Source organism: Perissodus microlepis, chromosome 14 (assembly GCF_051167445.1).
Source record: "Perissodus microlepis isolate ML-2025 ecotype Zambia chromosome 14, ASM5116744v1, whole genome shotgun sequence".
In the NCBI taxonomy this organism is placed as follows: Eukaryota; Metazoa; Chordata; class Actinopteri; order Cichliformes; family Cichlidae; genus Perissodus; species Perissodus microlepis.
The window spans coordinates 3,064,475-3,077,492 of NC_140474.1; the positions used below are offsets into that span (position 1 = coordinate 3,064,475).

The 13,018-nt window shown below is 39.5% G+C and overlaps 2 protein-coding genes across 5 annotated transcripts in view; both read left to right on the top strand.

Moving 5' to 3' along the window:
- LOC146372860 (leucine-rich repeat and fibronectin type III domain-containing protein 1-like protein) overlaps nt 1–13,018 on the top strand; it is a 393,992-nt gene that overhangs the window by 19,570 nt on the left and 361,404 nt on the right. The gene's annotated exons all lie outside the window — the stretch shown is intronic.
- On the top strand, nt 2,660–4,483 carry LOC146372861 (protein FAM200C-like). Its single transcript, XM_084951586.1, has one exon. The coding sequence runs from the start codon at nt 2,660–2,662 to the stop codon at nt 4,481–4,483; it is 1,824 nt and encodes a 607-aa protein (XP_084807712.1).

Consider the following 13,018-nt stretch of genomic DNA (forward strand, 5'->3'; position numbering starts at 1 on the left):
GGCACAAAGAAATACTTTTCTTTCTTATTCTCATTTAAAATGTCTAGCTTTTAAAAATAATTATCTGAATCTTACAACAAACGATTGATAGATTGATGCATATATACCATCAAAACAGTGTACATCACTGTCACAACAGTGTTTATTTTCATTCAAAGGCTTTATGATTTTTCCTATAATGGTGGGCTAGTCTCTAGTCAAAATGCCCAGGCCAATTTTCTGTCCCAGTCCAGCCCTGTATGCAGCTCATCTGCAGTCTGGTGTTGCCTACATCTTCCTATTCAGAAGGCAGAATTTCCGAGTTCTGAGTACAATCGAAAGCACAACGAATGCAGTTTTTGTGTTGGATGTAAAAGGCGCACATGACGCTGTGACGTAGGCTAGAATCATGGCAGCAGTCAACGACGGTCCAGGCGTGGGATTTCTCTCGTGGAAATATGCACATTATCTTTTCCTTTCTATTGGTAGGTGGCACACTGCACTTGTGGCAAGTAAGCAAGCTAGAAGACTGGCAAAGTTATGGAAGCAACACATTAACAAGAGAATTCTGAGTAAAACCAAAGTTACTTTCCCTAGTAACTAGTTACTTTGAAAGTAACGAGTAACTTGAAGTAACTGAGTTACTTTTGAGAGAAGTAACTAGTAATGTAACTAAGTTACTATTTTAAAGTAACTTACCCAACACTGCTCCTCTGGTGGTTTGTTGTATAACTTGTGGATTTTATAAACTGTTTTACACCATCTGTGTGATATGTAATGACTGAATAAACATAAATATGGTTCATTTATAAAAGTCTTAGGGCTTAATGACAAATAAGATGATGACAATATTTGTCTGTTGTGTCACATCAATTTTGATTTGCTTTAAGACGAGCCAGGAGACTCTAAAATATTCTTTTTAAGATGAAAACTTTGTTTTCTGAGTGTAAAATTCATAAGACATTATCATCATCTTGCATCCCTAATAATCAACATTATGCATATTTTGGATTAATTACTGAAGTTAATAATATAAGCTTTAAAATGACAGAAAGGATTTGAATGTACTAATCACAAGTCCACAGAAACTGTCCACGGCTCATATTTTTGAAGCTGGATTTATGTTTGGATTTTTACCTTTAAATAGCTTCAATTGGCAAATTGTTAAAAGTTAAAGTTCTATTATGAAAAGGAGTTTTGAAACCTTTCTCTTTGTCATTTAAATAATGACAGAGTTTTCCTCTGCATGTTTATGGCTCGGTACGCAGCCATTTTCCTGCACACATGGGTTTTGATATTTATGACAAAGGAATCCTTAATAAGCTGAGAGCATTTTCCTGTTTTGGGGGCTTTACTGACCCTCTAAAAATCCTAAAAACTTCACAGCCTTGAAGCTGGATCTTTGAGTTTTCTTTTTCCATTCAAACCTAACTTATTTTGAGGAATGTGGTGTTCAATGGACAGAAATGAATATTTGGTGTGTGGATGAAATTGAATCCTTTGTTCTGTGTATGCTCGCTAGGAAGGAGATTACTTTTCCACTGGTGCACTTCCCCCTGGAGGCCACCATAAAATGAATACACTCAAGAAGCTGCGAGGGCTTCCAGCTGTAAGCATCCATTAAAGACTGTGTGAACTCGCTCATATATTAAGAGCCATTACGGTGTTTAAAAGGAGAGAGTTTGAGGTGTTTAAGGCTTATTTAGTCACACACGGTTGGTTAAATGACACATCACATGTCATTTGTAGCTGAATGGTGAATATCCACATTTATACCGCTCTTGGAAAATGGACTGCTGTATTTGCATGAGAGTGTGCCTTTACGGCTCCGCTGAGTACCAGGGTAGAGAGTTTTAATGGTGCTCATCATAATGCCATCTTCAATCATTCATGATTCACCTTTCTATATACATTACTGAATATTTTAAAACTCCTTTTAATGTTGAACTCATGTGTGTCAGGAGACCTGGCTGCAGGTATATGGCTTTGTGTCTGTGTGTGTTTTTGGGAGCTTGTATTCGTATCTTTGTGGGGACCAAAAATTGGAAGGTTACCATACTTTTGGGGACCAACACCCTTTACGGAGACCAAAACTCTGGTCCCCATAAGTTTGAAGGCATTTTTGAGACTCAAAATGTGGTTTTAGTGTCAGCATTACAATTGGGCTATGGTTATTTTTAGCGTCAGGGTTAGGCATTCACTTTTGATGTTAAGGTAAATGGCTAGCGAAAGCATTATGTCAATTAATTGTCCCTACAAGATCTGAATACCTGACGTGTGTGTGTGTGTGTGTGTGTGTGTGTGTATTATCAATAGTTTGAAACTTTTTGCAGTGACATTTATAGTTTACTCAGGGCTGTGTCGAGTGATTCTTTGGCACAGTGGTTCTTAACCTGGGTTCGATCGAACCCTAGGGGTTCGGTGAGTCGGTCTCAGGGGTTCGGCAGAGCCTCCACCGCGGAGGTCGCAGAGGTCCAGCCACACCCGAATTGTCGTGTAAATTTGTGATGACACGCCCCCTTCTGGCCATCACTGGCTGCAGATGATCATGCTACACTGCTTGGCCAATCAGGGCTGCGGGGAATGTAGCGCGCGCAGTAGTCAACATGTGAATGTCATGGTAGTACTTCGTGTGATTTTATTTTATTTTTTTAAAAAAACATTTTAATCCATACTAACTATGTCGGGCAAAAGAAGGAAGTGGTCGGACGAATATGTACAATATGGATTCACATGTATCACGGAACGTGATGGGAGTGAGCGTCCTATCTGCATGATTTGCAACGCCAAGTTGAGCAACTCTAGTCTGGCACCGGCAAAACTAAAGGAACACTTCTTGAAGCTGCATGGAGACGGGGAATACAAGAACACAACACTTGCTGAATTCAAGGTGAAGAGAGCCAGATTCGATGAAAGGCCCACTCTGCCTGCTCTTGGATTTGTACCCGTTAACAAACCGATCCTCACAGCATCGTACGAAGTTGCTTACCTGATCGCAAAGCAGGGCAAGCCACACACCATTGGTGAAACACTCGTGAAACCAGCCGCGTTAAAGATGGCAAATCTGATACTCGGAACAGCGGCCGAAGGTAAATTATCACAAATTCCTCTTTCAAATGACACCGTCAGCGACAGAATAGAAGACATGAGTAAAGACATTTTGGCTCAAGTAGTCGCCGATCTGATTTCAAGCCCGGCAAAATTCAGCCTTCAGCTCGATGAGAGCACAGACGTTGCTAATCTAAGCCAGCTTACTGTTTTTGTGCGCTATGTGAAAGATGACATGATAAAAGAACATTTTTTATTTTGTAAGCCTCTTACAACAACAACTAAGGCAGCCGATGTGAAGAAGCTTGTGGATGACTTCTTCAGAGACAACAATCTTTCATGGGACATGGTTTCTGCAGTTTGTACGGACGGAGCTCCAGTCATGCTGGGAAGAAACTCTGGTTTTGGTGCGCTAGTAAAAGCCGATGCACCACACATCATTGTGACTCATTGTATTTTGCACAGGCATGCGTTGGCAACAAAAACCTTGCCTCCAAAAATGGCAGAAGTATTAAAAACCGTGGTGGAATGTGTGAACTATGTGCGAAATAGTGCTCTGAGGCACCGCATCTTCAGTGAGCTGTGTAAAGAAATGGGCTCTGAATTCGAGGTACTTCTGTATCATTCTAATGTTCGGTGGTTATCCCGGGGACAGGTGCTGAATCGTGTTTTTGCCATGCGTGTGGAATTAGCCCTGTTTTTGCAAGAGCACCAACACTGTCGTGCAGATTGCTTCAAAAATCCTGAGTTCATTCTCATTTTAGCGTACATGGCTGATATATTCGCAGCTCTCAATCATCTCTGCATTGAGATGATTGAGCAGCAGATGCAGGGTGGTGGAGTCAATATCATAGAAGCGGAAAAACACCCGAAGGCTTTTCAAAAAAAGCTAATGTTATGGAAACGACGAACAGAGAACAACAACTTTGCAAACTTCCCCCTTCTGGACAACTGTGTAAGTAAGGTCGAAGATGTGTCTGGAATCGGAGATATTTCTGTATCCACGGAACTGAAGCAAACAATTGCAACCCACTTAGATGAGCTTGCAAAGTCTCTCGACAGATATTTCCCTATAAGAGAGTCATATCCAGCATGGGTGAGACAGCCGTTCACGTTTGCTGTTGAGACAGCAGATGTCAATGATGAATACCTTGACGAAATCATTGAAATTCAGCAGAGCCAGGTTCAACAGCAACTCTTCAGAACAACAACGCTCTCAACGTTTTGGTGTCGACAAATGGACAAGTATCCAATTATTGCTAAGAAAGCTCTGGATTTTTTTATACCATTTGTTACAACATATCTTTGCGAGCAATCCTTTTCGACGATGCTGGACATAAAAACGAAGAAAAGGAACAGACTTTTCTGTGAAAATGACATGAGACTGGCACTTGCCAAGGTGAAGCCACGCATATCTGAACTGGTCTCTCAAAGGCAACAGCAGAAGTCACACTGATTTGCAGGTATGTAATTTGTTGTAAGTTCATGCATTGTGTTGGTTTTGTTCTTTTAACAAGGTGATGTTCATGCATGGCTCATTTTGTGCACCAGTAAAAAACATATCTATGATGTCTTGAATTTGAAAAGAAAAAAAAAATAATTATTTTTCACTAAAGAGGGGTTCGGTGAATGCGCATATGAAACTGGTGGGGTTCGGTACCTCCAACAAGGTTAAGAACCACTGCTTTGGCATGTTGTGTGATGGAGTCAAGAGATGAACCTCTTCTATATCACAATATCACACATAGGGCTGTTTGATATAATGATATATATTGGATGATGATGAAAACGTGTATCGTTTCATATTAAACTCTATCGTTTGTTTTGTAGTGTCACAAATTAAACTGTTGATGGCAATATGTTTTCATAGTTTTGATGGTCACTGTAGTGGCTATATTAATTTCTTAAAGTTCTCTCTTTTGCATATATTTAAAATAACCACACTATGGACGGACAAGCGACCGTTTTTACGCGTTGGCGTTAGCAATAACGATGGTAAAACCATCATGTGGCTCCGCCGTCCGCTTGTTTATTTTCCACATAAACCTTTCACAATAAAGCTTAAGATCCTGTTGAGACTTTTCAAAATAAACTGAAATGTGTACATTGTTGTGAAACATCACATTTTAGAATATGCATCAAACAAATTACCTAAAATATAAAATGACTCCGGGTACATGACGCCCAGCTGAAAACACTTTCACACAAATTTAGTTGCCGGGGTTCACAGAATTTACAGAAAATGTAAAATTTTTGTGATATATATCGTTGTCGGGACGATAACTGTCTCATGTCGGGAAATGAGATTTCGGTTGCACAGCCCTGGTCACACAGGATAGTGTCAAAAATATTTCATATTTGTTTGAATGAAAGAATTGAGCTGTAGACCAATAGGGTCGTAATAATTCTACGTTTCAGCTCATACCTGGGTTTTTCTTTAGAATAGATAGATAAAGAACCTCAGTACCGCTTGATTGGTATATGAACAAAAAATTAACTGTGTTATTTTGACGTCTTTCTAAATATCATTTTATCATTGAGGAAGACATCTTTCACAACAATTCTCCAAAATCACAGTCCATATTTTCATACCTTTTTTTTTTTCTCTCCCTCATGGCGATATTTTGCAGGGGAATAGGATGAAATACTCAAAGCAGAAAAAACATCCTTTACTACCAGCATGTTTATTTCATGGATGGGTGATGCTTGGAAAAACCACACGAGACCGTTCATATTTGTATCACAATTTTGGACTTTTATCTAATATTACCAGCAAAGAGAACTTTAAAATTGGCAAAAACGACTGCCAAAAAGCCGAGTGCCAGATATTTCAAAGGAAGCAGGCATGTACAAATCTGCACTGAGTTTAGCGAGTAATGTTTTGCAAGTGCTAACAAAGTAGGTTACCAACCTGTCGTGTTGCTGTCAGTGAAACTTTGAAGCCCTCTCAAAAAATTGTATTCAGGATGTAGAACCACAGTTTCACATTAAGCCTTTTTTCCATATTTTGTAATAAATGAGTTGCGTTTTAGTAGAAGTTTAGAAGAAAAATAATCCCCCATTTAATGGGCTGTCCTCTATTAAAACAAATGGGTCGGCTGGACAAAGTTCTGTGAGTCTAATTATTTTTTTTGGTAAACGTGATTTTGTACTTTTCCTATTTGTTGTGATATTCTTCTCAGGGAAAATATGTGACTTTCATCCATCTATGCTCACAAGGTAAGCACTTCCTTACCTTGATTAAAAACCTGGATTACCCCGATGACAATGATAATTACTCAAAACTTACTATACCTACTTTATATGCCTTCACAAGGGATGTTGACTTTGCAGGTCAACATTTAAAAAGCCTTTTGGGATGCTATTAGTATAAAAGGCCATTCAAAGGCAAAAAAACTGAAACAAACTAAAGAATATCTCTTGCTTGCTTTTTTAAGGTTTTTGACCTTTGCCCTTCATACGCCTTTGTACACTGTGAAAACGAGAGAGGAAAAGCTGCGTGGGGTTTGGTCAGTCCTTTTTGACTGCACACCTGTCTGTACAAAACCAACAGAAATAATAGGTGCATAGTTTGAATCCTGGAGACTTTTACCTCGAGGTCAGAGGTCTGGTTTTCTGAAAATCTTGTGAATGCCATAACCTGAGAACATAGGATTTTAAAATGAATACCATAGGTGTGTCTACTTGGAGGCTGAGGGGTGATCGCCAGTATTTTCATAGTTTCCATTGTGACGCATAGTCTCAACAGAATACCAGCTACAGACAGGAAACACACATCCTATTAAAATATATCTGTTGTGTCCATGGACACAAACAGATTGATGTTCTGGCTGTCCGGACATTGTCAGATGTTTAGGATGACATTCTTGCATTATGACTGCTTTTACAACCGGTGTTTCAATATTAACTATTTAATAGCCATACTGCATTAAGCAACAAACCTGAAAAGAAACTCGGACCGAATACAACAAATGTTCACATTTCCAGCAGTGAATAACAGTTAGAACAGCTGTGACAGCTGAGGTTTGATTATATGCTGATGTCTATGATGTGTATAAATCTACCCAAATCTGTTAGATTTCATTGGCACAGTGTAGCTTGCAATAAACCAGTAATAATAAAATCAAATCTCAGTCTGTTTAGCTGGTGTGTAAAGGCTGAAGAAGCACTTTTGACATTTTCATCTGACTCTGATGAACTATTATTAAAATTTTTACATATAGCCATGACCAACCCTTTTTTTCCTGTGACCTAATTACTGATACTCCACCCATAGGGATAGATAAGTAATGTTTGTCTTCATCAAATTGGAACTTAATTTCTTTGTAAATAAATGGTTGGTTTCCTGTCAAAGTGACTATTTGAGCAGAAAATATGATCAGCCACCCACAAAAATTACCTGGAGGTAATTTCACATCTGACTTTAGTGAGAAGCAAACAGCTTTCAGATAAGCATGTATTGGTATTCTTGCTTCATTAGCGTCTGCAGAAAGACAGATTGAAGAGATGTTTGGTACTAACTGAGACACAGTATTGATCTAAACTTGTTTCTCTATGACTGATTTATGTAGACGTATGTCAATGTTGTAGAACAAAAAGGCTATCATGTTTTACAGACAGCTGTATTATCTTTGTAACTGCTGTGCAAGTTGAACTGAAGGTTGCCAAAAACCTCCAATCCTCACAATAAACGCTTTGCCTGTGCGAGCCCCACAGAGTTTCAGCTGCTTTTCTAAGGTGGTATAGTGCAAAATATTCCAAAGTGAAAACTATATGATGAAGATTTTGGTGCAGCAACAACAACTTCATAAATTCAGGTTCAGATACAAGCAGCTTGATTTCAAACTGATTGGCAAAGACCAACAATCATGTTGGTTTCATTTTATTGTTGCCAGAAACATGAGAGCCTACATCTAGAACACCCGTTTGTGATTAGATGGCAATGCAGGTGGAATCTGGAACATTCAGTAAAAGCAGCACACGTTCTAATAATGATAATATATTTGATGCTGTGACAGAATACCTGCAGCGAAATGAATGTTTAAAACCCGGCCAGTAGCAGAGTCCAGTATTTTTCTGTTATTTTTGTTTGTGGGATACAGACACTCTCTCTCAAGATCGGGCTTCAAAGTTACAGTTGATAAAGTTATAGTAATCAGGGCTGGATCAGGTCACCTTCCCCTTTGTTATGCTGCTCTAGGCTGAGGCTGTTGGTTGACTTCCCACAATGCACCATGCTTTTCTTCTCCACTCACCCGTCTACACTCCTCATGCATTTATCTGCTGCTTGCATGTCATTAACTGCCTTCTCTCACAGCTTGCATTTTGTCCTTGTCTCTCTATGTTCTTCTTTTTTCTCTTCTGGTTTCCCTCGACTAGAGTTGGATGTCTCGAGACCACTTTTACGTGGTCTTGGTCTCGTCTTGGTCTCGACTGACTTTGGTCTCGACTGACTTTGGTCTCGGTCTTGGTCGCACTGTTTCGGTCTTGCGTTCTCAAATCGACATAGTGTTCGGGAGATTTGGAGTCAACCATCAGCGGAGCGGGGGGGTGGCTTACTGGGCTTAAGCCCGGGTCATTTTTTCAGAAGCCCGGGGTCTTTTGGAGTGTAATTTGTTAGTTAGATGCCTGACTGACAACTGTATAAAACAAAAACAACACATGAAGCACAGAGCGCACCGTCGTAAATTCCCCCTAATTTTGGTATGATCCGAGCTCAGGCACTAGGCGACTGAGCACAGCACCCATGTGAGCGAGGGGGGAGAAGCTGCTGCCTGCGAGTTTGACCAGGAACCAACGCAAATCATTCGTACTGTACAAATAATGTAAATATATCTGTGTATCACAAAAGATTGATATCAAACTGATCACTTGTTTGCGTTACTTGCACTTTGAGTGAATCAACAAATGGATAAATAAAAAGCCAAACAACAACAATGCTGTTTTTAGAGAGTCTTAGCTTACATTTCATATTTTCAGTCGTTACCCTCCACGGCTAAACAAAATCTCTAAATCGGTTTCAATGGTGTACTGATGAACACAACAATGGACATAAGGAGCTTCTTTCAAAGAAAAAACTCAGGTAGATGTCATTTTATACATTATGCTTTGTATGTTGTTCAGTATATTTCTATGCAAAACAAGAGGAATTTCAATACACAGCAGTATATTCACAGTTGAAACCAGATATTTACACTTTAGGGAGAAAACATAAAAACTTTTTTTTTTTTACTGTTAAATATCAATTTAGAGTAAACTTCTTTTGTTTTAAATAAATAAATGGTGAAATATCTTTTCAATTAGTTAAATGTCAGAATAAAAACAGGGAGCTGTCTATTTTAATCACTTTCATCAAATTTAGGAGTACACATACACTAAGTTTATTGTTAATTAATAAGAAAACTCCAGACGATTCCATTCTGAGCTGAAGAAGCTTCTGATTGGTTCGTAGAGTCCATGTGAGTAAATTGGAGGCACACCTGTGGATGCATATAAGGCAAAACACAGAGCCTGTTTCTTTAAAATGGGAAAATCAAGAGATGTCAACCAAAACACCAGGAAAAGAATTGTGGAGCTCCATAAGTGTGGCTCAAGTTTGAATACAATTTGGTGCCATTTACAATTAAGAAATACAGATAGTTTCTCTCTTTACTCTTAAAGTTAACAAATATGTTTTTTATATTTATCAATCTAAAAAAATAAACATTTAGTCGGATTTGATGTTACAATTAAAAAAGTGTTTTTATCTGAAGAGTTTGTAAATATCTGGTTTCAACTGTATATTTGATGATTGTCAGCACAAAGAGGGAGAGAGAGGAGCAGAGAGAGAGAGAGAGGAGCAGAGATGGAGAGAGAGAATGAGGACAGAACAGAGAGGGAACAAGAGCAGGTGAGACACACATGTTAGTCAAATGGTTGTTTGCCAAAACTCATCAGAACATGTATCTAGTACCTAGTGTATCTTTTTAGATACCATTTGTTATTTTTCAAATTCTATATTTATTAAGTTATGCAGGCTTGTTTGCACAACAAGAATAAATAATTATATAAACTTCTCTGAATCTAAATAGTGGACTTTGGTAGAATTAAAAAATAAGTGTAGTGCAGGTCTATGATGATTTTTAGTGCTACTATCATCTAGTTTTGATTCTGGTTCTGATTTGGTTAAGTCCTAAGTAGTCCTGATTTTGAACTGTTGTAGTCCTGTTTTAATTCCGGATCAGTTCTGAGTCTGGTTGAATTGGGGTTTAGTCCCTGTGTCTTGATACAGCCCGACTTTGTTCTGCCTTGCTGCTTAATTAAAAAACTAGTCGACTAGTCATGATTATGTCGACTATCAAAATCGTCAACGACTAATTTAATAGTCGACGCGTCGTTTGAAGCTTTGTAAGATCCCGAAAGATGCAGGAATAAGTAGTTTAGCTGTGTCCAAATTCAGGAACCGCATCCTCCTGTGCCCGGATTTGTAGGCCGATTACGTTACAGCGACATGACGAAGACTGTCCAAATTCAAAGACTCCGACAAATGCGCCCTTCATTTCCCCAGATTTGAAGGATGGGTCGGGTGTATACTTCGTGGCCCAACCTATCCCAGAATTCATAGTGCTGCCCAGCAAGATCCTCAGTTTCCAACAATGGCGGCAGCTACTATTTCTCGGCTCTCCAGAGGAAAAGTTTTGAGACTTTTGTTAGTTTTGAGCAGAGGGAGCAGAGGCGAGGGTAAGCTATGGTTAATTGTTTTGCATGGGTAAAATGTAATTTAATAACATGACAACATAAAACGGCACAGTCTCTCGACCTTGTGAAGCAGGTTATGGATTCGAAAATGAGCACATGCACACACCTGACGTACAGAACACCCTAACCCTAATCTACTGTACATCAATGGAAAGGATCATTTGTCGAATGCCCTGTTATATTACCCAAGCTTACATCAAAAGCAACTCACTGAATCATTCCACTAACTTTTCACATTGCTGCTGAAAGGATAATGCTCAGCTTTAAACCCAGAAACACTAATTAAATATTGCACACTGTTTTCAGATTTGAACATGTGCAGCATGTGCAATAAATACAGGCTCCAGGGTCATTTGAGGATACAGGCTCACTCGTCCTCAAATCAACATAGAAAGAGACAAAGCTAAACAGACTATGAGGTGAAAGGAGCACAGCAGCACCCAAGAGTTCTAACACACTATTATATTTTTCTTATTATTGTGGATTTGATATATGTATCACTGGTAATTGGATACCACTGACACACCCAAGGAATGTGAGAAAACATGCCTCAAAGCCTGTTAAGGCTTGAGATGTAAAAAAAACAATCGATCACATGTTGTTCAGCCTCGAAACGTTGAACGTCCCCCTGGTGTGCGTTGCGCTCACCGGCCATGTCACAACACATCATGTCATTTGATAGCTGTAGCACACATTAGAAGCAGAAGATTCATCAGACGATGACACCTTCCGATTTGGGGAGTGAATATGGAAATTAAAATATCTAAAACTTTCCCAGCATGGCTTCAGCACCACGCAACCTCATCAGAGTTTAATCAGTCGGAATATATGAAAATATCTGTGTGAGGGAATTTGGAGCTTTAAAGCTGCCTTTTATAATAAACCACCCATCTCACCAGGGTGACCCACAAGGCAGCCTGTCCAAATACCCGCTGCCAGTCTGCCAACCCCTGACAGAACTATTAAAAGTCAGCCACTGGCTAGGATGCAGTGCGACTTCAGTGTGAATCCAAGTAATCCTCAATCACCCTAAACCGAGAACCCAACCAATCCATTAACCCAGCTGTGCATTTCTGGGAGGCTTCCATTTCAGCTGATTCAAGATGAGAAGTGGTGTCCAAATTTCTGGAACAAACTGCTGTAGAAAGATTGTCTTAGAGAGAGGGATCACTCCTGAATTTAACTCCATTGTATAACCTGAGTGGAAAGAATGAGAAATAGATTCTCAGGACTTAAACTGAAATGCCTTTCAGTGTTTTGCACTGCTGCTGATGCATGGGGGAGGACTTTTGGAATTAGTTTAGTTGTGTGTTTTCTTGTTGGTTTGCGTGACTTATGGGCATTATGTACACAAATCCTTTGTAGGGTGACTGGTTATAACTAAAAAAAAATTGCCACTGCTCCTAGGATTTGCCTTCCACCACTCTTTGAATTTCCTCTTATTGGTTGCCCCTTATAAACAAAAAGGCTAGGTAGGTGGGTCTTTTGTACCCATGTAAGATGAGCTCTCTGATGTCATACAAGAGTCGAAGGTAACTGCCTCGAACTGAGCGTTTAAAGCCGTCCGAATTGTTTTAAAATAGCCTAAAGCATTGGAACAGTATGGCTGTGAGAAAAAGAAATGTATGAAAGTGTAATAAGTCAACTATAGTTGAGGTTCAGAGCAGGAAACCTGTCTGTTTAAACTAGTTTCATTGGTCATGCTTTGATCAAATGAGCCATGACATCAAATTCAGACCAGCACTGACCAAACATCAGGGATCAGTTGTTGTCATTCTAAGTAACACATAAATAAAGACAGGACCCACAACAAGCAGATAATCCCACAGCATCTGGTCGGCTGTTCCAAAGAGAACCGGAAGGAAAATGGGTTAAAGTGTCAGAGGGCAGCGGGGTCAGTGTGCCAAGCCAGGCTGGACCAGACCAAACTAGACAATTACCTTTCCAGCTTAGCTCCTGATCCAACTTTAATGAGTCATACTGGCCTGTTTATCCCTCTGTCCTGTCCTCTATTTGTGCTCCAGTTCTCAACATCCTTGCATCCATCCCATCCTTGACTCCCCCCTGCGTGTTCCTTCGTTTGTCCTCCCATGCACTTCGTCGCTTCTCAGCATTCTTTTTGAGTTTCCTTTTTTCACCCTCTATCTGTTCATCTTCCTTTTTCAGCTATTTTTTCTGTAATCTTTTTCTGAGATTTCATCTCCCTTGCATTCCCTTTTAATCTGTCTATTCTTCTTTGCCTTGCCAGTAATTC